This window comes from Ranitomeya variabilis, chromosome 1, assembly GCF_051348905.1.
Source record: "Ranitomeya variabilis isolate aRanVar5 chromosome 1, aRanVar5.hap1, whole genome shotgun sequence".
Taxonomy (NCBI): Eukaryota; Metazoa; Chordata; class Amphibia; order Anura; family Dendrobatidae; genus Ranitomeya; species Ranitomeya variabilis.
This window is the reverse complement of record NC_135232.1, coordinates 899,102,252-899,128,748: the sequence shown is the minus strand read 5'-3', so window position 1 is coordinate 899,128,748 and position 26,497 is coordinate 899,102,252. Positions and strand designations below refer to the sequence as shown.

Sequence of the window (26,497 nt, the reverse complement as noted above, 5' to 3'; positions counted from 1 at the left end):
TTTCAAGTAGCATCTACAGTTGGAGGAACTTCTGACACGATAAGTGTTCAAAAGGACTGCCATTACCGAATCCACTGTTTTTCAACCCTGCATATCCTTTTGCCATTGAACCGTTCATTCTGCTATTTAACGGTTTATTTCCCCATTTAAACTGTTTGCTTCCCTGAGTGGAGTATCCCCCTGTTCAAGTAAAATTGTTAACACTTGCTCTGCCTCCTGTCTGTCACTGCATCCTGCAACCTGCTTACATGCACATAGCGCCATTAGGATGCCAGTGGGAGTACTAGGTTTTCCGAAGTTGAAAACGCTTCAGGAAAATGCCGATGGTCATTCTCCTGACGCCTCTATGCTGGTGTCTCTTCAGTGCTTCAGTGGAGTTTGCGGTGGTTCCGCCACCAGACACCTTTGCTCTATGCCTTCAATATATAGAGCTTACAAACTAAGCTGCCCAAAGTATGAACATGTTATGTCTTTTATCTGCTTCAAGGTCTCTTAAGCCTGAAGAGGTTAAACAAAATAACAAAATATTTTCACATTGCTATGCATTATGTTCATTTTTTTGTGAAGCTTTTTGAGTAATCCGTCTGAAAGAGACATTGTGTGCATATACCCTAAGGCCACATTCACATGTCGTGTATTTCGTCAGTATTTTGCATCAGTATTTTTAAAGCAATACTCCAGGGGGTCATTCTATTCAGCGCTGAACAGCGCCAGAACAGGGCTGTCATACACATGCATTGAAAAGGGACCTTTGACTTGCTCCATGAAACACTGGAGCGATCTGGCAGGCCCAAAACTGCCGGAGACCGAAGGGAGCGGTGATGCTAGAACAATGAGATGGCTGCAGGTAAGCATGAGAGTAGGGGCAGGGAACTTATATTATAGACACCTCTCGAGGACTGCAATAATAAAAAAAAAAAAGGAGTGGAACAATCAGAGGAAATGTATAAAAGAAACTGGTCACCACTTCTGTAGTTCTCACCCACTCCTGGTTTTGGCTTACAAATACTGATGTGAAATACTGACCAAATACTGAACGTCTCCTAAGGGCTTACTCACGCAGCCGTATAACATGGCAGAGTGCTATCTGATGTTTTATCAGATATAGCTCTGCCCAATGTTATACTATGGGGCGGTGCAGATCCAGGCTGATAGCATCAGATATTCGGATCACACTCACTTATTCAAGTCTACGTTGTACGAGCAGAGACAATAAAGAAGATGGGGAAATCAATTTCTCCGTCTTCTCTGCGCCTGTCCTGTGATTCTCTCATGCGAGATATTTGCATTAATATAAGGGACATGCTGCTATTCTGAAAAGGAGTGCACATACTGTATTATATTCATTGCAAGTAACAAAGATTTTGTGCAAGCTCATAAAAAGTTCTATCATTTGTGGATGCCAATATTTATCCTTATTACATTCTATTTCACACTATTAACTCCAAAAAAATAATAAAATGTCTATGTTGTCCTTCACAGAATTCTCTTAGAAAGATTAAGAAACATTATGTACCTACAGTATATCAATATTATATGGCGTCTGTACTGTATTTATGCACAAAGAGGGATTAGAACGTGAGTTTGGATGGCCGATTAGGGCTTAAGAAATTACTACTTAATGTGACAATTGTGCAATCTGCCATATTAGTGATGTCCTCCTTGTAGGCCAAGTAAGCTAAAACCTTACATGTCTCCTTGGGCCATGGATGACCAGAAAGTTCTAATCTGGGCAAAGACACAACTAACATGTTGAAGATCCCTCTGCTGACTTATGCACCTCCAAAAAGTGGCCACCACCCAACTTCAACTGGATAATACAGTAGCACAGATTCCGAAGCTACATCTGCATGACCATTTCTGATCAGAGTCCTAGGTGGGCTAAATGTGCCCCAAGTTGCTTCTATGTGGATTAACAAAAAGTAATCTAGATACCACACAGTTCCATCTCCCCTATACACAACAAATCAAGATGTTCTCTTACTACCTCTCCAATAGTGATAATAAATGTATACAAAACAAAGTGTTGACTGAATGTACGGCACACGGCTGTGGGGAAAGGTTGCCCAAGTTTGCAAGACAACCCATATGAAAGGTACAAAGTGGGGTACATACATAATAAGTAGCAGATAAAGCAGACCAAACAATATGTAAACTTTACAACATGGAGACAAAGACTCAGCGAAAGATATGCTCAGCGGGTTCTGTATAATACCTCTGGCAGAAAGTTTTTTGGTGTTGATAATTTTGGCTGCGTACTCTTGACCTGTAGTAATCTTCATGCATCTTTTCACCACAGAGAAGGCTCCCCTGCAAAACAAGAACACATGGGTCTTAATACGTCAGTAGACAACATCTCTGGGCAGATGGCAGAAAAGATTCCCCCACTCTGTATACTATGACACTAATAGGCTGTGGATGAGCAAGAGTACTTTTCAGATGTAATTTAACCTCTCCTTGCATATCATCATAAGCAGTGCAGCTATCCAGCCAGTGAACAATGTTCTACACACACTCTTTCACCTTTTAATAATTCAGATCAGACCAGGGTAAAACTACTTCAGTATTTGCTGTGCCCATGAATCGTGAGAGCCGAAATAAAAACCAGTCTCCAGTTTCTCAGGATCCTCTCTACTCTCACCTGCTAAATGCCTTCTGATCAAATACAAAATGACTGTACCTAATAAAGCGATCTTTCACACTCCTAAAACACTTAAGAAATTAAGCAGCCACTTAAAGGTAACAGTTATCCTATGTAAAGTGGAACTTGTTAATATCACAACCTCAGGTTTCAATGAAACTAGATAGTGTGATAATGAGGTGGATACATGGTTTAATGGTGAGTACTAAATATTTACTAACTCACAAGATCTTCTTGGACACCAATATACTGTAAGTAGTTGTAATAACTAGAAACTGTAATTCACCAACTTTGCCAAAATTTTACAACAAAATTTGATTTGTGGCAAGTAAATCTGTCATGAATTTCAATACTGAAAAGGTTTTAAATTGCCCGGAATAGTGTATGAGTCTGAGGCAGAGGTGTCAAACTGCATTCCTCGAGGGCTGCCAACAGGTCATGTTTTCAGGATTTCCTTGTATTGCACAGGTGATAATTTAATCACCTGCACAGAATGATTCCAGCACCTTGTGGAATGCTAAGGAAATCCTGAAAACATGACCTGTTGGCGGCCCTCGAGGAATGCAGTTTGACACCTCTGGTCTGAGGTCTTCTACATCTTTTGAGGTCTTTAATGCAAGCAGAAAACTTAGAAGAGAGGTGTATTAAAGTGCCCTCCTGTTTTATAGCATTTGAAAACAAGCTTTTATTAAAGTTGTGTTACTGCAGTATGTCACAGATCAATCAAGTCACAGTCACACTGACTACGCAGGTCCATCGCCTCCCTGTCACTTGAATGTTTGGATTATTATTCACAGACTGAGAATACCACTCCCATTTTCAATGTGATTCAGCACTATAGTACAACACATTCATATTTAGGCCTTTTTCTACCCCTATTTGGAGTGAGCTGTGCATTCTGACCTCCTATCCATAACTTGTAAAATCCTAAAATGGTCAGTTTTCATCTTTTATAGTGCCTGTGATGAAGGCATTATTGGGGAAGCTTGCACGATCAAACCTGATGTTTTGAGCTCGCTCTCTAGCTGTGGCAATCGTCAGCAGTGTAAAATGGCACTGCATTCGTTCACAGCCCTGACAGGCCGAGAGGCCCCTTTCACTAGTACCAGTGAAACAGAACCTTATCAGCCCGGTAGGACTACCACTAGTTCCTTGTTACAGATAAGCCCGCTCTGTTAACGGGATTATATTGAGCCAGAAACCAGACCCGGTAAAATGGAAAGTTAAAGCCGAGAACATGGTTGTGTGCATTTGCAGACCGAGATAAAAGATCAGTTCAAGGTTAAATTATATATTTAATCACCTTAAAGGCACACTAGGCACTACCCTATATACACGAGACTTCAGCACTATCTTCAATGGAGAACGGCGACCCACTCCACTGCGCAGGCACCAGATTCCCAGCCCCGCAGTGTGAATACATCATAACACACTGCGGGGAGCGGGATCTGGGGCCTCCGCTGTGCGCAGGCACGATCTACTTACATCACTTGATGTAAGTTCCAGGGCAGCGCGTATGGCGCATACCCGAGAAATAATTGCAGAGCGCAGGCACGAGACAGAGAGGAGGTGGCGTCCGGTGGGATGATGGACGGCTGTGAGGTGCTTGAGTCAGGGAGAAATCATACCTCCCTTACTCAATAGAGGTATGGTGCCAAATTTAGAAAAGTGATTAATTCAGCATTCCTAGGGATACTAAATATAAGAGCCACCTTCACAGAATGCAGCCTTAGTGCTGCTGAAGGTGGCCCTTTTACTTAAAACCCCCCTGGGGGGGCGACAGGTTCCCTTTATATCTGTGTAAGAAATTCCCCTTTGACTGGAGGAACTTTGAATGAAGCAGTCACACAGCGTGGACTCCATAGGTGATCCTGTATAGCTTGGATACTAGCAGGTGTGGCTGGAACACCTGCTGAGCCAGGTGTTATGTTACAGCTATACATGTTGAAGGAAGATTGTAAGCTGCCATCAAATCACCTCATTTTCCCACAGAGTAAAATCATGAGGCTAGTTTTATCTAAAAAATGTATAACAGATCAAATTTGGCATGACTCTCTTGACAAATTAACTGAAAAGGACCATGTGGTTTCAAACAGAGCACAAATGGAACACACTGACCAGGAGGATGTTTTTTGTAAGGGAGAGGGGGAGGGGGAATGTGGTCTAGTAAATACAATACCCTTTAGATTACTTTTTTAGTTCATCAACTAGATCAATTTGGTGGTCTTTTATGTTCTTAGAAACTATTAATGCCTGTGTAAGCATGCACAGCGATCATCTAACAAAAAAAACCCACTTTTTATTGATTGCATCTTTTATGCAGGCACAAAAAAAAACAAACAGTGAATGTGCTGTCAATAATAAATGATAATAGCGGTTGTTCATTTACATACTGTTTGCAAACTCACAACTTTAATAGGAAGTTAATTCACACTTGTTTGTGTTTGAGTATAGAACAGCTGCAGGCTTATTCTGTGGAATGTTTTGTAGCAGACAGCAGATGGTGCTGTGTTAAATGTTACATCTTGTTGATATTTGTGTAGTTCCTCTCTCTATACTTTATTGTAAGAAGTTTTAGTTGGGTGTGTTAGTTCTCTTCCTGCAGTTCATTCACCCACAATGTCTGAGTGATGATTATCTAATATATAAAGCTGAATGTGTGTGTGTATATGTATGTGTGTGTGTATGTCCGGGATTGGCATCTGCACCGTCGCAGCTACAGCCACAAAATTTTGCACAGTCACACGTCTGGACCCCGAGAGCGTCATAGGCTATGTTGTGAGGCGAAATTTTAACCCCGCGCGTTCCAATTCACCAAACAATTTTGCCCCTATCTACATAATGGGGAAAAAGTGAAAGGAAAAGTGTGGGAGGCGAATTGACAGCTGCCAGATGTGAACAAGGGGGACTTAAAGAGTGAGATCGATGGCGCCAAAAAGTATATACCGTACAGTTGCTAAGGTGGGGCCCCGACATGGGATACTCACCACACACGGGGATATGAACACACACACAAAATGCGCCACACACTACCACGTGCTTGAACACATATACCACCCTCAGCACACATTTCACCACACATACACCAACCTCGCCACATAAAAGTCGAAACACAAAAGTCGCCGCTCAAAACTCGCCACGCGCAAAACTCGCCACATGCAAAACTCGCCACACGTGCAAAACTCACCTCATGGAAAACTCGGCACACGCAAAACTTGCACACGCGGAAAAATTGCCACATGCACAAAAGTTGCAACACATGCAAAAGTTGCCTCACACAAAACTTGCACATACTCAAAACGCACCACACAAAACTCGCCACGCGAAAAACTCGCCATGCGTAAAACTTGCTGCACACAACTTGCTACACTAACCTGTCACATGCAACTCTACACACAAAAAGTTGCTACATGCATGTCGCCACACGCAACTCAACACACACAACTTGACACATGAAACTCACCCTAAAACACACACAAGTCTGGTATTATCCTTCAAAAATAAAAATCTGATTAATAAGAAGACAAACTACAAGAGCAACAACTGTACCATATAGGAAATACGGCAGCTGTCAGTCACATGACCTGTCTATTATGTGTATGTGTGAGCTAATATATACTGCCAGGGGGGAGGGCTTCCTGTTGGCTGGGTATTTATCAGGCTGCCAATTTAGCTTACAAATACCGAGGTAAAAATACTGAGCAAATAACGTGTGAACGAGGTCTAATACAGGAGGAGATGACATACAGATATATACTATATACAGGAGGAGATGACACACAGGTATATACTATATACAGGGGAGATGACACACAGGTATATACTATATACAGGAAATGACATACAGGTATATACTATATACAGCAGAGGTGTCAAATTGCATTCCTCGAAGGCCGCCAACAGGTCATGTTTTCAGGATTTCCTTGTATTGCACAGGTGATAATTTAATCACCTGCACAGAATGATTCCAGCAACTTGTGGAATGCTAAGGAAATCCTGAAAACATGACCTGTTCGCGGCCCTCGAGGAATGCAGTTTGACACCTCTGATATACAGGAGGAGATGACACACATATATACTATATACAGGGGAGATAACACAGGTATATACTATATACAGGAGATGACATACAGGTATATACTATATACAGGAAGAGATGACACACAAGTATATACTATATACAGGGGAGATGACACACAGGTATATACTATATACAGGGGAGATGACACACAGGTATATACTATATACAGGGGACATGACACAGGTATATACTATATACAGGAGGAGATGACAAAGGTATATACTATATACAGGAGATGACACACAGGTATATACTATATACAGGGGAGATGACACACACATATATACTATATACAGGGGAGATGACACACACATATATACTATATACAGGGGAGATGACAGTTATATCCTATATACAGGGGAGATGACACAGGTATATCCTATATACAGGGGAGATGACACAGGTATATACTATATACAGGGGAGATGACACAGGTATATACTATATACAGGAGATGACATACAGGTACATACTATATACAGGGGAGATGACATACAGGTATATACTATATACAGGAGATGACATACAGGTATATACTATATAAAGGAGGAGATGACATACAGGTATATAGTATATACAGAAGAGATGACATACAGGTATATACTAAATACAGGAGATGACACATAGGTATATACAATATACAGGAGGAGATGACATACAGCAGGTATATACTATTTACAGGGGAGATGACATACAGGTATATACTATATACAGGAGATAACATACAGGTGTATACTATATATAAGGGAGATGACAAATATGTATATACTGAGGGGAAAATGAGAGGTGTGAGGTAAAAATGAGGGGTGTGAGGTGAAAATGAAAAGGTGTGAGTGCAAAATGAGACAAGTGAGGGAAAATAGTGGAGTGATCGGAAAATGACAGATGTGAGGTCGAAATGACAAGTGTTAGGGGGGAATGAGAGGAGTGAGGGGGAAAATAAGAGGAGTGAGGGGGAAAATGAGAGGTGTAAGGGAGAAAATGAGAGATGTGAGAGGAAAAATGAGAGGCGTGATGGGAAAATAAGAGAAGTGAGGTGCTATAACTAACCACAGATATTTACTATGCCCAGGCAACGCCGGCTCTTCAGCTAGTTCTGTATAAATATGCAAAAGTTTGGAAAGTGGATATGCCCCAAATAAAAGGGCCCTTTCATAGAGTACATTAAACTAGAGGTGAGCTATACAATAATCTAATTTAAGCGGTGGTACAGGATGTATTACATGGCCTTTATAAAGACATACATAATAGCATCACAGGTGGCGTGGATGTGGTTAGATAGAAATATTGTACAAAAACCATATGCCTAGGATTTTAAAGTCTAAGCTACCATGCCCTAGTGACCTACAACAGCACGGCATCTGTGCATATAACTGATACAGCCACTTATCTAGAACGAGGCATCTTTGTAGTCTCATATTTTCACAAAGAAAACATTAAATATCACGGCTAAACTAAGGCCTTGGGCACATCTATGAATATAGACAAAATCCAGCTTTCTAAAGAATAGAAAATACTAATGACCTAAATTTGATTAGTAAAAAATTGAAAATAGAACTCAAATTCCTACACTGTCTACAGATATTTAATTATTATCCAGAGATAACTGGTTTATCATAAAGTAATAATTTAATAAATTCCAATAACACAATGTATTCTATGGTATCACTCAATAAGTTTACTCCTATTAAGATTATTTATGCAGGATATAGAGCTAAAAAGAAATATTTGTGATAATTTAATTTATTTTTTTTTAACCCCTTCATGACCCAGCCTATTTTGGCCTTAATGACCTTGCCGTTTTTTGCAATTCTGACCAGTGTCCCTTTATGAGGTAATAACTCAGGAACGCTTCAACGGATCCTAGCGATTCTGAGATTGTTTTTTCGTGACATATTGTGCTTCATGTTAGTCGTAAATTTAGGTCGATAATTTCTGAGTTTATTTGTGAAAAAAACGGAAATTTGGCAAAAAATTTGAAAAATTCGCAATTTTCACATTTTGAATTTTTATTCTGTTAAACCAGAGAGTTATGTGACACAAAATAGTTAATAAATAACGTTTCCCACATGTCTACTTTACATCAGCACAATTTTGGAAACAATTTTTTTTTTTTGCTAGGAAGTTATAAGGGTTAAAATTTGACCAGTGATTTCTCATTTTTACAACAAAATTTACAAAACCATTTATTTTAGGGACCACCTCACATTTGAAGTCATTTTGAGGGTTCTATATGGCTGAAAATACCCAAAAGTGACACCATTCTAAAAACTGCACCCCTCAAGGTGCTCAAAACCACATTCAAGAAGTTTATTAACCCTTCAGGTGTTTCACAGCAGCAGAAGCAACATGGAAGTAAAAAATGAACATTTAACTTTTTAGTCACAAAAATGATCTTTTAGCAACAATTTTTTTATTTTCCCAAGGGTAAAAGGAGAAACTGGACCAGGGACATTGTTGTCCAATTTGTCCTGAGTACGCTGATACCTCATATGTGGGGGTAAACCACTGTTTGGGCGCACGGCAGGGCTCGGAAGGGAAGGAGCGCCATTTGACTTTTTGAATGAAAAATTGTCTCCAATCTTTAGCGGACACCATGTCGCGTTTGGAGAGCCCCCGTGTGCCTAAACATTGGAGCACCCCCACAAGTGACCACATTTTGGAAACTAGACCCCCCAAGGAACTTATCTAGAAGCATAGTGAGCACTTTAAACCCCCAGGTGCTTCACAAATTGATCCGTAAAAATGAAAAAGTACTTTTTTTTCACAAAAAAATTATTTTAGCCTCAATTTTTTCATTTTCACATGGGCAACAGGATAAAATGGATCCTAAAATTTGTTGGGCAATTTCTCCTGAGTATGCTGATACCTCATATGTGGGGGTAAACCACTGTTTGGGTGCACGGCAAGGCTCGGAAGGGGAGGCGTGCCATTTGACTTTTTGAATGGAAAATTAGCTCCAATCGTTAGCGGACACCATGTCGCGTTTGGAGAGCCCCTGTGTGCCTAAACATTGGAGCTCCCCTACAAGTGACCCCATTTTGGAAACTAGACCCCCCAAGGAACTTATCTAGATGCATAGTGAGCACTTATAACCCCCAGGTGCTTCACAGAAGTTTATAACGCAGAGCCGTGAAAATAAAAAAATAATTTTTCTTTCCTCAAAAATGATTTTTAGCCCAGAATTTTTTATTTTCCCAAGGGTAATATGAGAAATTGGACCCCAAATGTTGTTGTCCAGTTTGTCCTGAGTACGATGATACCCCATATGTGGGGGTAAACCACTGTTTGGGCGCACGGCAGGGCTCGGAAGGGAAGGCACGCCATTTGGCTTTTTGAATGGAAAATTAGCTCCAATCATTAGCGGACACCATGTCGCGTTTGGAGAGCCCCTGTGTGCCTAAACATTGGAGCTCCCGCACAAGTTACCCCATTTTGGAAACTAGACCTCCCAAGGAACTAATCTAGATGTGTGGTGAGCACTTTGAACCCCCAAGTGCTTCACAGAAGTTTATAACGCAGAGCCATGAAAATAAAAAATAATTTTTCTTTTCTCAAAAATGATTTTTTAGCCCACAATTTTTTATTTTCCCAAGGGTAACAGGAGAAATTGGACCCCAAAAGTTGTTTTCCAGTTTCTCCTGAGTACGCTGATACCCCATATGTGGGGGTAAACCACTGTTTTGGCACACGTCGGGGTTCGGAAGGGAAGTAGTGACGCTTTGAAATGCAGACTTTGATGGAATGCTCTGCGGGCATCAGGTTGCGTTTGCAGAGCCCCTGATGTGCCTAAACAGTAGGAACTCCCCACAAGTGACTCCATTTTGGAAACTAGACCCCCAAGGGAACTTATCTAGATGTGTGGTGAGCACTTTGAACCCCCAAGTGCTTCACAGAAGTTTATAACACAGAGCCGTGAAAATAATAAATGTGTTTCCTTTCCTCAAAAATATTTTTTTAGCCCAGAATTTTTTATTTTTGCAAGAGTAACAGAAGAAATTGGACCCCAAAAGTTGTTGTCCAGTTTCTCCTGAGTACGCTGATACCCCATATGTGAGGGTAAACCACTGTTTGGGCACATGCCGGGGCTCGGAAGGGAAGTAGTGATGTTTTGGAATGCAGACTTTGATGGAATGGTCTGCGGGCATCATGTTACGTTTGCAGAGCCCCTGATATGCCTAAACAGTAGAAACCCCCCACAAGTGACCCCATTTTGGAAACTAGACCCCCCAAGGAACTTATCTAGATGTGTGGTGAGCACGTTCAACCCCCAAGTGCTTCACAGAAGTTTACAACGCAGAGCCGTGAAAATAAAAAATCATTTTTCTTTCCTCAAAAAAGATGTTTTAGCAAGCAATTTTTTATTTTCACAAGGGTAACAGGAGAATTTGGACCCCAATATTTGTTGCCCAGTTTGTTGTGAGTACGCTGATACCCCATATGTGGGGGTAAACCACTGTTTGGGCACACGTCAGGGCTCGGAAGGGAAGTAGTGACATTTGAAATGCAGGCTTTGATGGAATGGTCTGCGGGCGTCACATTGCATTTGCAGAGCCCCTGATGTGCCTAAACAGTAGAAACACCCCACAAGTGACCCCATTTTGGAAACTAGACCCCCCAAGGAACTTATCTAGATGTGTGGTGAGCACTTTCAACCCCCAAGTGCTTCACAGAAGTTTATAACGCAGAGCCGTGAAAATAAAAAATAATTGTTCTTTCCTCAAAAATTATGTTTTAGCAAGTAATTATTTATTTTTGCAAGGGTAACAGGAGAAATTGGACCCCAACAGTTGTTGCCCAGTTTGTCCTGAGTACGCTGGTACCCCAAATGTGGGGGTAAACCACTGTTTGGGCGCACGTCGGGGCTTGGAAGGGCGGGAGCACCATTTGACTTTTTGAACGCAAGATTGGCTGGAATCAATGGTGGCGCCATGTTGCGTTTGGAGACCCCTGATGTGCCTAAACAGTGGAAACCCCTCAATTCTAACTTCAACACTAACCCCAACACACCCCTAATCCTAATCCCAACTGTAGCCATAACCCTAATCACAACCCTAACCCCAACACACCCCTAACCACAACCCTAACCGCAACACACCCGTAACCCTAATTCCAACCCTAACCCTAATCCTAACCCTAATCCCAACCGTAACCCTAATCCCAACCCTAACCACAACTGTAACCCCAACACACCCCTAACCCTATCCGTAACCCTAACCACAAGCCTAATCTTAACCCTATTTCAAACCCTAGCCCTAATTCCAACCCTAACTCTAATTCCAACCCTAACCCTAAGGCTATGTGCCCACGTTGCGGATTCGTGTGAGATTTTTCCGCACGATTTTTGAAAAATCTGCAGGTAAAAGGCACTGCGTTTTATCTGCGGATTTACAGCAGATTTCCAGTGGTTTTTTGTGCGGATTTCACCTGCGGATTCCTATTGAGGAACAGGTGTAAAACGCTGCGGAATCCGCACAAAGAATTGACATGCTGCGGAAAATACAACGCAGCGTTTCTGCACGGAATTTTCCGCACCATGGGCACAGCGGATTTGGTTTTCCTTAGGTGTACATGGTACTGTAAACCTGATGGAAAACTGCTTCGAATTCACAGCGGCCGATCCGCTGCGGATCCGCGGCCGATCCGCTGCGGATCCGCGGCCGATCCGCTGCGGATCCGCGGCCGATCCGCTGCGGATCCGCGGCCGATCCGCTGCGGATCCGCGGCCGATCCGCTGCGGATCCGCGGCCGATCCGCTCTGTGTGCACATGCCATAACCCTACCCCTAACCCTAACCCTACCCGTAACCCTAACCCTACCCCTAACCCTACCCCTAGTTCTAACCCTAGTTCTAACCCTAACCCTAGTGGAAAAAGAAAAAAAAATATTTTCTTTATTCTATTATTGTCCCTACCTATGGGGGTGATAAAGGGGGGGGGGGGGGTTATTCATTATTTTTTTATTTTGATCGCTGTGATAGAACCTACCACAGCGATCAAAATGTACTTGTAATGAATCTGCCGGCTGGCAGATTCGGCGGGCGCACTGCGCATGCGCCCGCCATTTTCCAAGATGGCGGCGCCCATGGAGAAGACGGCCGGACACCGGGAGGGACATCGAAGCTAGGTAAGTATGGGGGGGTGGGATCGGAACACGGGGGAAGGGATCGGAGGACCGGGGGTGCGGACAAGAGGACCGGGGGAGCGGACAGGAGGGAGGAGGGGAGCGGACAGGAGATCGGGGCAGAAAGGACGACTGGGGGGGCGATCGGTGGGGTGGGGGGGGGGGCAGATCGGGGTCTCCAGCCATGGCAGATGCTATTGCAGCATCGGCCATGGCTGGATTGTAATATTTCACCATTTTCATAGGTGAAATATTACAAATCGCTCTGATTGGCTGTTTCACTTTCAACAGCCAATCAGAGCGATCATAGCCATGGGGGGGGGGTGAAGTACCACTCCCCCTGTCTCTGCAGATCGGGTGAAAATGGAGTTAACCCTTTCACCCGATCTGCAGGGATGCGATCTTTCCATGACGCCACATAGGCGTCATGGGTCGGATTGGCACGGGTTTTCATGACGCCTACGTGGCGTCAAAGGTCGGGAAGGGGTTAACACACCAGAATGTGGCGTACTGAGAATTGTAGTGCTGCACAGGAGCATCAGCAGCTGACAGTCAGAAAAGGCATTTGTGACAATGTCAGAAGATGGTTGGAATGACCCCTGGTGAGAACAGCAGCAACAAGACTGAAGCTGTGCGAGGATGAAAAGTGAGCCAAGGTCAGCCAAACCCCTGGAAAATCTGAGTGAACAGTTAACGGAATTGATGGTGTCTTGCCATAATTAAGACACATGAGCCATTGTTGCTAATTGATATCATGTGAGTCCTGCCCTGTTTTTAGGGCTTGGTGGATAACATGACAGACTATTTAGGAGTTGAAACAGAGCTAGATTTGGCACCAGAGGTTCTTATCCAGTGTAAGAATTATTCAAGTTGCTTACATGGTTTACTCATAAGCAAAGTTAATTTGAATCAACATTTTAGTCAATAGATCAAAAAAATGTTCCTGTGCGGAGATAATCTTATAAATGTGCCCTAGCTGTGTGCTGTGTAATGGCTGTGTCCAGGTTTTCATGGCCCTGGGAGAAAGTCTCACGTGGGCCCGTTTAAAGGGAACCTGTCGGCATGATTGTGCACACTAATCTACAGACAGTGTCAGGTCGGCGCCATTATACAGTTTACAATGATACCTGGGTTGATGAAATCCATCTTGTGGTTGTTCTTTAATCTTTATTTTCAGTTTTTATTTAATGATATGCCCGTGCTCCGGGGCGGCCTGTGGGGGGTCTTCATGTGGTGCTCTGCTGATCTATTCATAATGCAGACTGCTGACAGGTCACTGATCCCTCACTGACCTACCCCCTAGTTTGCATAATGAATATATGTACATATTTTAAAAAAAAAAAAAACCTTCTGCAGGCAGGTGCCAGCCGTGGCACCTGCGCTGCAGCATAATCGGATGTGCAGTTCATAAATGTGCTTTAGGTTTTCCTGAGGAGTATAAAAAAAAATCCATTTAAAATGGCACTCGCCGTGCCTGCACAGTAGCAGCTATCGGTGTATATAGAGATGATCCGATATCTGCTACTGCGCATGCGCCGCTATCTTGGAGGAGGACATGTTGCCACCCATGCAGAAGCAGCTATCGGCCAATAGTTGCTACTGCGCAGTCGGCGCCATCTTGGAGGAGGACATTTTTGTTTCTTCTCTAGCAAGATGGCGCTGCCAGTGTGTACGCAGTGGCCGCCATTTTAAAATTGATTTTTATTTTATACTCCTCAGGAAAAAACAAAGCACATTTAGTAACTGCACATTAAACATGTAATTAAGATGCAGGAGCCACAGAAGTTTTTTTTTTTTTTTAAGTATGTACATATATTCATTATGCAAACTAGGGGGCAGGTCACTGAGGGATCAGTGACCTGTCAGCAGTCTTCATTATCAATACCTAAACAGAGAGCCACACGAAGACCCCCCACAGGTCTCCCCGAAGCATGAGCATATCATTAAAAGGGAACCTAGTAAATATAAGTAAACTGACTGAACAGCAATCTAGTCTGAACTGGTGCATAACCAAAAAAGACTTACATAGCAAATAGATCAATGGCTGCACTCAACGGTACTAAAGCAAGGAAATGTGCGATACATGAAATGTGAATAGCGTAATGGCTTGTGAAATCTATGAAAAAACACATGAGATGCTTAGCACAAGATTTGGTCAAAAAATATGAGCCCATCCACCAAATGTCAAGGTAATCTCAGATCGGATGGGTCCCTGACCTGACTGCCTAGTGTGAACACTTATGTATGGCTAATAACATGGTAAAGCCTGCATTTATAGGAAGGTCGGAACCAACTGTATGTTGGATGTAATTAAAATCACAGCATGGTGAAGGGCGGGGCGTTCAAGTCAGAAAAAATAGTACATAGAAAATATAACTAGATAGTATAGTCCTCCATAGAGTATTATGGGCACCACATAGAGTTCCATATAGAATAAAAGACCCCATATATTGCTCCATACAGTATATGATGAGCATCATATAATGCTCCATACAGTATATTACGAGCCCCATATAATGCTCCATACAGTGTATGATGGGCCCCATACAATGCTTCATATAGTGTTTGATGGGCCCCATACAATATGAGCCCCATATATTGCTCTATACAGTATAATGAGCCCCACATAATGCTCAAAACTGTATAATGAGTCCCATATATTGCTATATGTCCAGGCTTAAACCACTGGAGATTTAGCCTCTGCGAGCGCAGAATCAGTGACCAGAGGTGACCTCACTCTCTCAACTTTGGACAGGTGACTATAATGTGATTTTTCTTTTATACATTTTACATTTAAATACAACTCTCAATATTGTTCCCTGCTTGTGCTGATTGCAAGCAGAGCGGGGGACAATAATATGAACTGTCTTCAGCACCCGGCGCTGGGGAACAATGCAGACTGTGCCAGCTCTTCTCAGGCACCGATTTGTGAGATACGAATGCAGCAAACGGTTGCCACAAGTATGAAACACACAGACACGGATACCTCCGGTACTGGTTTTTCCAGTACTGAAAATATCAGAACACAAACATTGGAGAATACTAGGGGAGGGGAGAGGGAATATCCATGTGACCAGTATCCATGGATACTTAAGGTCCTCAAGTTGAGCTAAACCACACCTCCCCTAGAGAAAGCGAGGCTGACAGCGGTGAAACGCGCGTCGGGGTGCGTTCAGTGAGCATCACAGCACACGGTGAGAGACCCTCTCTTCTCCCTCTTTCCCTCTCCCCTCTGCGCCCACCATGTCGGATATACTTATAACTGATATAACGCTTTAGACAGCGGTGGACATGCATGGGAATTTATCTTCATGGGAACTTATCCCCAGATGGCCATTAGTTTTAAAAAGAGGGACCCATTGGTTTGGGACTTTTAGGGAAGGGATCACCCTCACCCACTACCAGATAACGGTTATGATATGATGTAACTTTTGTGCAGTGTGCTTTTTTTCGGTGTCTTTTGTATAACACATCTATTTACATTGTCAGTGTTTTTTTAGATTATAGTATTGTGACAAATAAAGCTTTTCTACATTTTTATCAAAACTCCTAGTATTCTCCAATGTTTGTGTATTGCTAATTATGGAGGTTAACGTAGTGACCTAGCATTGTGTATAGGTCACACCATGAGTCTGGAAATTGTGACATTACTGAAAATATAAGGCAGTGTGAAAGAGCCCTAACAAGCAGTTCGGTAAGTGACATGTCAGTGAAATAGGTCTCTGCCCCTAACTTATGATGCTCTCAGATTACATAAAAATTGCACTACACTAAAGGTTTTTTCTAACTAAAAGTAATAGTCCAGTCAAAATACGAAAAAAAAAAAACTTAACCCTGAACAAATTCCAAGAAAGCGTTTTATAGTTTTTTTTTGTAGTATTACATGTAGGGAAAAACATACTAAAAGTTTACCAAGATAGGGTTACCACAAAGGGTCCAAATGTGACGTCAAAGAATATGGCCGCCAAAGCTGTAAAACGTTAAATGCGACTCGCCTTTCAGTGTCTATCATATTTCTTTTACAATTACTACTATTATTATATTTATTATTTAACGATTTATTTATCTTCTTTTACAGAGTTGAGAATGATGGAAAGTCAAGAAACTTGCCCCTTATGCAGCCATGAAGTAGAAGATGACGGAGAAAGAGTGGTGATTGGTGCAAAAGGAGCTGAAGGGATCAATAAAGCCAGTATTGAGAGGGGCGTTAGCACTGTGGTAGCTGCTGGAGCAGTGGTGCACAAGAGATGTCGCATGAACTACATAAACAAGAAGCAAATAGACTTGCATAAGAAAGCTACTTCCGTTCATCGTTCACCTGCCAAGAGAGGCACACGGGTATCTACTGGATCCTATGATAGCACGACGCAGTGTTTGTTCTGTGGACATGAAGTGGTGAAGACAAGATCTAGCAGTGATTTCGATGACTATAGCTTTGTTAAAACGGATGGATTTGTAAGGTCCATCATGTCACATTGCAAACAGCATAATGATGACTGGGCAATCACCATTCAAGGGAGAATCGCGTACTTTGGGAAGGACTTACATGCTGCAGACTGTCTGTATCATCGTTCATGTGACATTAACTTTCAGACAAATTACAGAATTCCTATGCGTCATGGTTGTGGATCTACTACAAAGAAACCGCGGAAGGTAGGGAGGCTGATGAACATGGACCAAGAGCAAGCGTTCTTGAGAATGTGTGCATTTCTCGAGGACAACGATGAAGAGCAACTGACTGTCACAGATCTTGCAAAGAAAATGATGGAGTATCTTGTCGAAGGAGACAGTGCTGCCTATAGTAATAAATGGCTGGGGTATAGGCTGGAGGAGAGGTATGGCGATTCGCTATTCATAGCAGAGTGTGAAGGGTTGCCTAACATTGTAACGTTCCGTAAAAAGACCAGAACAATCCTGAGGGACTATTTCCGTAGTCAGGGAACGGATGAAGAAGCCCAGAAGAGAGACATCAGAGACTGCGGCCAACTAATCAAGAGCAATATCAAGTCTAAGATCCCATCTTCAACCGATGAATATCCGAAGACTTCTTCGCTTGAATGTCAGTCTGCCTTAGATTATCTCCCCCTGAGTTTGCTTTGCTTGCTTGAAACCCTCTTCATTGGAAAGGACATTCACAGGAAAGTTGCAAGCATTGGACAATCAGTTGTTCAGGCTGTACGTCCCAGGGCTGTAGTAGCTCCATTGCAGCTTTGGTTAGCAGTCCAGCTCCATCAGCATCATTTCAGGTCTCAATTTCTTGTAGACAGTCTCTCAGCCATGGGATATTGTTCATCATATTCGGAAGTTCAGCGATTCGAGGAAAACGCTGCCGCTTCTGTTGGCCAGGATGTACTCGGTGGTACCATAGACAGAGTGGATACGGCACTGCTGTTCGCTGTGGACAACGTCGATCATAATATCATCAAGTTAGATGGGAAGGGGACTTTCCACGGCATGGGGATGTTAGCTACTGTGACTCCAGGAAGGAAGGTCAGTCGCACTGTTCTCAGATGGAAGACTGCGGACTTGGAGATGAACAAAGCAGAGTTGATGTAAGGGAATACCGTTTCGCAAAACACTCGCCGAAACATAAAATTCAAGCCCTTGCCATTTCTCGACGCCATTGACCATCGTGTTGATGTATTGTGGGAGATGTCTTTACGCTTCAAACAGCCTGCACCGAGCTGGAATGGAATGATGCACATGCTACATAAAGACTGTGATCATCCGGGGTCGTCTTCGGTAATCTTCCTGCCCATCATTGACATGTATTCCGGGGACAAGTCATGCATCTTCTCTACTCTTGAGTATCTGTGCAACCTTGCTGATAAACACCGATCCGCTGCAGTTGTTACATTCAATCAGCCACTCTACTGGAAAGCGTCAGAAATCAAACACGAGGTGCTTGAAGACAGCCCTTTCAAGATGTTGTCCTGATGCTCGGGAGCTTCCACACATTGATGAATCTTATGGGTGCCATAGGAACATTGATGGATGGGAGTGGAATCAAAGATCTTGGGAACAATTTACGGTGACAATGCTGTGCAACACATCATGACTGGAAAGGCAGTTCAGCGTGCAGTTCATGGCCATCTCCTCCTTGATCAGTGTCTTACTCAGCAAGTTGCAAAGTACTTTGCGACCATCCCGGTTTTGCAGGCCTGTTGCAAGAACTTGAGCAGTTGTATGCTTGGACACTGACAGGGGAGAGTGACTTGAATTCGGTCATCACTTCTACCTTAGTGAAATTTTCCACCTCCTGTCCACCAAAAGAAATGGATTATCTGCTCACTCTCGCTCCAGTAAACTATGGCTGAATTACCAACAGATGGTTGGAATTGAAAGGGAGCTTATCGAGGCCGATAGTACAGGATCCTGGCTGATGCACCTTTATGATGTAGCCGAACATTTGCCCATTCTTGCAGCTGCTGGGCATGGGAACTATGTGAAGGCCGCCTACCTTTACCTCCAGTTTATGACCACTCTGGAAGATGATATGCCATCAGTCTTCCATAGATTTATGAATGGCTTGCATGTTGTAAGGCGGACTGATCAGTACTGGGCAGTACTGGGCAGCCCTGGGTTGCGACCTAGTCATCGAGCAAGCTCTGATGCGCTCCCTAAAAACTGCAGGAGGACTCATCAGAGGAAGTGGAATGTTCGAACATCAGAGGGCCTTGTGGACGCTGTCTGTGCCAGTGTCCTCTTCCTACAGTGATGCAATGCAGGGTTTCACTCGCCAGAGCTTTGTCACCAGTGAACAACACAAGGAGGCAAGAACATCAAGGATGAGAAGAGATCGTGAAGACATGGAGAAAATTGCAGATAAACTCAAGACCTTTTCACCTTTCTCTGATGAAGTGTCTCTTCGCAACATTATCACCGGTGTCAGTGCAAATAAGGATGTGAATGTCCATAACCTGTTCACCATTGGCAGAGAAATAGTGGCAACAATGGAGGGTCAATCACTGTTTTCAGTTAAGTACAAGCGGTCAATGAAAGCCAAGACCCTGGCATCCAGTGAGGCTATTGACGTTGCTAAGGACAAAACAATAGACCCCGCTATAGACCCCCTGGATACTTCACCCGTGCCAGAAACAGTTCTGAAAATAATTCACTGCATTTGTTCTCGTGGTTGTAGTACACTTTGGTGCACTTGCAAAAGACATGGACTTACCTGTTCACGGGTATGCGGACCATGTCAAGAAGGGCATTGTGACAATGAGTGAGGAAGCAGTGTCTGATGATGAAAATAGTGACTATTGACCTGACACGCTTATTCAGTGATGAAGTAGGTCTTAAAATGCACTGTGTATTAATTCTATAATTTCTAGAAATGTACATACCGTATATGTTGATGACGTCATGACCTCGCCTGTCCATGTAGTTAGTATAAAACTTTGTATAAAAATTGTTATATGAAAATATATTATACAAAATGCAAACTCTTCTGTAACCTAAAGCTTTGAAATTGGGAAATATTCGTTATTTTTAGTGCGATGGCTGCCATCGTATTATGACGTCATAGTTAGGACCTTTGTGGTGATCAATTTTTGGAAAACTTTTAATATGTTGTTCCCCACATATAATCGTAATAAAAAAAATCATAAAACGCTTTCTTGGAATTTGTTCCGGGTCAAACTGTATTTTGACTGGACTATAACCACTAATCTATGTAAACACCATTTTAACACATCAAAAAAAGTTCAAAGTTTTCAAAGCCAACAAAATGCCTCCTTTACACAGTGTCGTGGGCAATTTCTACCAGCTGATCCTATATTGCTCATCTGCTATTGATTCTAGTAGCAACTCATATAGTATGTGCACCATATGTACGGTTTCCTACATTTGGAAAGATACACGTGCTTCTCACCACAAAATTAGAAAATCATCAAAAAGTTAATTTCAGTTCATCAATACAAAAAGTGAAACTCATTATATAGTGTCATTACAAACAGAGTGCTCTATTTCAAGTGTTTATTTGTGTTAATGTTGATGATTATGGCTTACAGTCAATGAAAACCCAAAAGTCATTATCTCAGTAAATTAGAATACTTTATAAAGTGAAGAATTAACTGGGTAGAAGGGCAAAATGAGCAATTGTAAGTACCCAGTGCTATATAATATGAGGACTGCAAAATATTAACCCTTTCGTGCCCGAGCTTGTGCGACCGGGCCAATTTTTTCCATTCTGACCAGTGTCACTTTATGAGGTCATAACTCTAGAACGATTCAACACATCCAGGTGACTCTGAGAATGTTTTCTTGTGACACATTGTACTTTATGATAGTGGTAAAAATTTATTTGATATGACTTGCTTTTATTTGTTAAAAAAATTGAAATTTGGCGAAAATTTTGAAGATTTTGCAATTTTCAAACTTTTAATTTTTACGCCCTTAAATCAGAGAGTCATATCACACAACATAGTTAATAAACAACATTTCTCACATGTCTACTTTACATCAGAACAATTTTTTTTTTCTTTTAAATTTGTTAGGAAGTTATAAGGGTTAAAATTTGACCAGCGATTTCTAATTTTTTTCCAATTTTCCAACAAAATTTACAAAAAACATTTTTTTTAGGGACCACCTCACATTTGAAGTGAGTTTGGGGGGGTCAGTATGACATAAAATACCCAAAGGTGACACCAATCTAAATACTACACCCCTCAAGGTACTCAAAACCACATTCGAGAAGTTTATTAACCCTTCAGATGCTTCACAGGAATTTTTGAAATATGGAGAGAAAAAAATAAGCATTTACTTTTCTTTCACAAAAATTTTCCTTTAGGCCTATTTTTTTTTTACTATTGCAAGGGTAACAGAAGAAAATGGACTATAAATTTTGTTTTGCAATTACTCCTGAGCATGCCGATACCCCGTATATGGGGGAAATCTACTGTTTGGGCGCACGGCAGGGCTCGGAAGGGAAAGAGCGCCATTTGAGTTTTTGAATATAAAATATGCTGGAATAATTAGTGGTTGCCATGTCGCGTTTAGAGAGCCCCTGATGTGCTTAAACAGTGGAAACCTCCAACAAGTGACACCATTTTGGAAACTAGACCCCCCAAGGAATTTATCTAGATGTGTATTGAGCACCTTGTTGTGGATAAACTTGGCACACACGTGGTCAAATGAAAGTGAGATTTAATTGAAAGAGAGTACATACAATATTGACGTTTCGGTCTCAGATTAGACCTTCATCAATGTACCTCTCAGAGTATTTCACAGATTGACGTTCTAATAGGAGATTAATCCCTCTGCTTGTGGCTGGTACAGCTATAAATAGCAGGCTACACTTGGTGCCGGTGCTGTGCTATGCGGACGCGGCATCCACCGCTCGTCCTGAGTGTCACTGTGCTATCACACACTCAGTGTCACTCAGGACGAGCGGTGGATGCCGCGTCCGCATAGCACAGCACCGGCACCAAGTGTAGCCTGCTATTTATAGCTGTACCAGCCACAAGCAGAGGGATTAATCTCCTATTAGAACGTCAATCTGTGAAATACTCTGAGAGGTACATTGATGAAGGTCTAATCTGAGACCGAAACGTCAATATTGTATGTACTCTCTTTCAATTAAATCTCACTTTCATTTGACCACGTGTGTGCCAAGTTTATCCACAACATAAGTACGGTTTGGGCACCTACTTGTGCACCACAATTTATAGTAGTGCCTACGGCTATCTTCCACGTATTGAGCACCTTGAACCCACAGGTGCTGCACAGAAGTTTACAATATTGAGCCATCAAAATAAAAAAAACATTTTTACCACAAAAATGCTATTTTAGCCCCAGTTTATTTTCACAAGGGTAGCAAGAAAAAAAAATGGACCCCAAAGTTTGTTGTTCAATTTCTCCTGAGTATGCCAATACCCAGTATGTGGTGGAAAACTACTTTCTAGGAGCATGGCAGGGCATGAAAGGCACTGCCATATTACAGTGCAGGTTTTGCTGCATTGGTTTTAGGGGGCCATGTCACATTGGCAGAGCCCCTGAGGTGCCTGAACAGCAGAAACCCCTATAAGTGACCCTATTTAACAAACTACACCTCTCAATGAGTTCATCTAGGGGTGCAGTAATCATATTGACACCACAAGCGTGTCACAGAATTTGATACCATTGGGCACTGAAGAAAAAATAATTACATTTTTACCACAAAAAAAATTGTTTTAGCCCTAGATTTTACATTTTCACACTGTGAAATGGGTAAAAATGGTGCCAAAATGTGTTACACAATACACCATATGTAGCTGTACAGTACTGCTTAGCCACACAGCAAGACTCTGGAGGGCTGGAGCACTATTTGACTCTTGGAGAACTACCGTATATACTCGAGTATAAGCCGACCCGAGTATAAGCCGACCCCCCTAATTTTGCAACAAAAAACTGGGAAAACTTATTGACTCGAGTATAAGCCTAGGGTGGAAAATGCAGCAGCTACCGATAAATGTCAAAAATAAAAATAGATACCAATAAAAGTAAAATTAATTGAGACATCAGTAGGTTAAGTGTTATTGAATATTTTAAATAACCATATTGAATCAGGAGCCCCATATAATGCTCCATACTGTTCATTATGGCCCCATAAGGCTAGTTTCACATTTGTGTTTAAATCCACAGCATTTAAAACGCATCCGCAAGTGGTGGAAAAAACGCATATAAACGCGGCGTTTTTTTAGACGCATGCGGTATCGCATGCGGTTAAAAAACCGCCGCATTTGTACGCGTTTATATGCGTTTTTTCCTGCGTTTGCGTTTTTGGTGCGCATGATGTGAAATTTCACAAGAGAAAAATCTAGACAACCAGACACCGCCAATGTGACTACAGAGGGCGTGTATTATGGAATCTCTATATATAGACCCTTGAACAGCTGAAATGTCCAGATTTTGCTCCTGTATGCTGTGTCATAATGGATCTTCGCATGGAGAGCTTTTATTTCAACCTGGATTTAAGCATCAAGCTGTTTCTTGCCTGTGCATTTGCTTGGGAGCAAGACAAAAATCGCGAAAGATGGAGAAGGAGACAACGTAGGCGTTTTTGGAGACATCCCATTATCGAACTACGTGAGAGCCGTGGAGCCTATCACATGCTGTATGCCGAGCTTAATGCCAACCCGGAGAAATTCCATGAATATACAAGGATGTCGCAAGACTCGTTCCGGGATTTGCTTGCTCGTGTCCAAGGAGCCATACGGAGACAGGACACCCAGCTCCGTAGAGCGATTCCACCGGAGGAACGTCTGCTGGTTACATTAAGGTACGTTCCAAATCAAAACCAATGACAGTCCAAATTTTGTGTTTTCTGACATGGATGTTTTGGGTATTTTCCTTTCTTTCTTTAGCGCAACCACACCATAAATAGAATAGATTGTATGTAATTTTTGGGGGGTTTGTTTTTCTTACAGATTTCTGGCAACCGGAGAGAGTTTATCATCCCTCCACTTCCAATACCGGCTTGGAATATCCACCCTGTCCAGAATAGTTGCGGACACCTGCCGGGCTTTGTGGAATGTACTCCGGGATGAGTTTATACCCCTACCCACCTTGGACATGTGGCTTGAAATTGCGGAAAAATTCTGGAGTGTGTGTGATTTCCCCAACTGTTTAGGAGCGGTAGATGGAAAGCACATCCGCATTATCAAACCTGCCAGAACAGGATCGGAGTATTTCAACTACAAAAAATATTTTTTTCTGTTGTGCTCATGGCAATAGCTGATGCGAACTGTCGCTTCATCGCCACGGACATTGGAGCTTTTGGCCGTGGCAACGATTCCCAGACTTTCAAGAACTCGGATACGCGCCGCCGTGTGTATGGCAATTGTGTATGGCATTTTGTTGTACAAATCTGTTCCCACGACCATATTTTGTACCGTGATGTATATACTTTCGTTTGTCTTGTTTATTTTGTGTACACAATTATATCATTTTGTCTTCAGCACACTGACGAAGGTCCAGAGCAGACCGAAACGTTTGTGATTGTATGTATATTAAAACATCCCACTTTTTTGCATCACATCTCTGGAGTGTGCTAGTCGTTTATACTCTACTTATCAAGGTTTGGGAACCTATGACTGTGCACCTCCTCTTTTCCAGGCTGTGCTGAACATTTTCTATATTTCAGATGTGTGAAAACCTACTGAAGCCCTATTCCAGTCGGGACTTGAACCACACTAGAAGGATCTTTAACTACAGACTGACCAGGGCACGAAGAACAGTAGAGTGTACCTTTGGCATTCTGGTCTCTAAATGGCGCATTCTTGCATCAGCTATAAATCTAAAAGTGGAAACAGTTGACGAGGTGGTCAAAGCCTGTTTGGTTCTACACAATTATATAATGGTTAAGGAGCAACCCAACATTGAACTGGATGAACCAGTTGCACACCCACTGCCCGATTTCCAGCATCACCCGCTGCGGTCAATTGCAGCAGTTGGTCACATGCGGGACCAATTTGCTGCCTTTTTTTATTCAGATATTGGACGTGTGTCATGGCAGGATAATGTTGTGTAAATGTCCTGTTGTAATTCGATCTGTACCAGTAATTTTCTGCAATAATATTTCTCATTAATAAACTTTATTTTTGGTTGTGTTGACCGTGTCTCCTATGTATTTCCTCTACAAACCAAGGCTGTCCTAAAACTAGCAGCATTTGGTCTGTATTTAATATCAGTATTTGTAATCCAAAACCAGGAGTGGGTGATAAAGGCAGAGGTGCTAGTTATTATAGTAATATCAGAATTTACCTCTAATTGCTCCACTCCTTGTTTTGGCTTACAAATACTGATATAAAACACTGGCCACATACTGCTAGTGTTAGGGCAGCCATGTTGCTTTATTGGTAAGCTTGTTGACGTCATTGCGTCGTGATTCTGTTCTGCTGTATCCATTGGACACAGACTGAAGAGACAATGACTGTCACACTAAAGAGATCAATACTCATCAAGTCAGGTGTCAGAAATAATGAATTCATGATGCACATATAACAGCTTCATGAATTCACTACTCCTGACACCTGTGCAGGTGAGCATAGATATACCGTGTGTGACCACCATCGTCCCTTCAATTTGTGTGTAATAGATTATGTACAAAGAGAAAATGGAGGTTATACAAGGCAGTTCTATACTCACCAGGTCAGGTGTTCCAACTAATGAGTTTTTTGACACCTGACCTGTTCAGTAGAGTTCTGCACTGTATGTCCGCCATTTTCTCTTCAGACTGCAACCCTAGTCACAAACTAAGCAGAAAGAAGAGATTATGGAGATAATACATCTAATATTTTTGGGCCCACCTCATATCTGTATACTAAAGACACACAAAGCTGCAGTTTTTTTTTTTTTATAACTACTGGAGATATGATGTGGCCCAAAAAGTAAGTGTGTGGCGAAGTTTCTTAGTTGGCGCACGGTGTGTGTTGCCGGCGGCGATAGACACAATAAACCAAACCTAATTTGGGCAAATCAAATTGTATTTATTCTTTTACAACCAAAAAAACTTTATTTAACTGCGCCGGCTTGGGGTAGAGTGATGTAAACGTGGAGTGTGAAGCACTGAGGCCTGGCTAACCGTGGACGACGCAGAGGTGGCAGGAGAAGGGGCAATGAAACTACTGGGGTCTGGTAGTTCGGGGATGGGGCTTGACACATGAGAGGCT

The 26,497-nt window shown here is 42.3% G+C and overlaps 1 protein-coding gene across 19 annotated transcripts in view; it reads right to left on the bottom strand.

The window, feature by feature from the left end:
- Positions 1-26,497, bottom strand: part of CAMK2D (calcium/calmodulin dependent protein kinase II delta) — a 286,387-nt gene that overhangs the window by 228,520 nt on the left and 31,370 nt on the right. For all 19 annotated transcript variants that reach the window (XM_077278762.1, XM_077278706.1, XM_077278716.1 and 16 more), the window contains exon 2: positions 2,216-2,310. In XM_077278762.1, the coding sequence (XP_077134877.1) occupies positions 2,216-2,310 (95 nt within the window). The remainder of the gene's footprint in view (positions 1-2,215; positions 2,311-26,497) is intronic.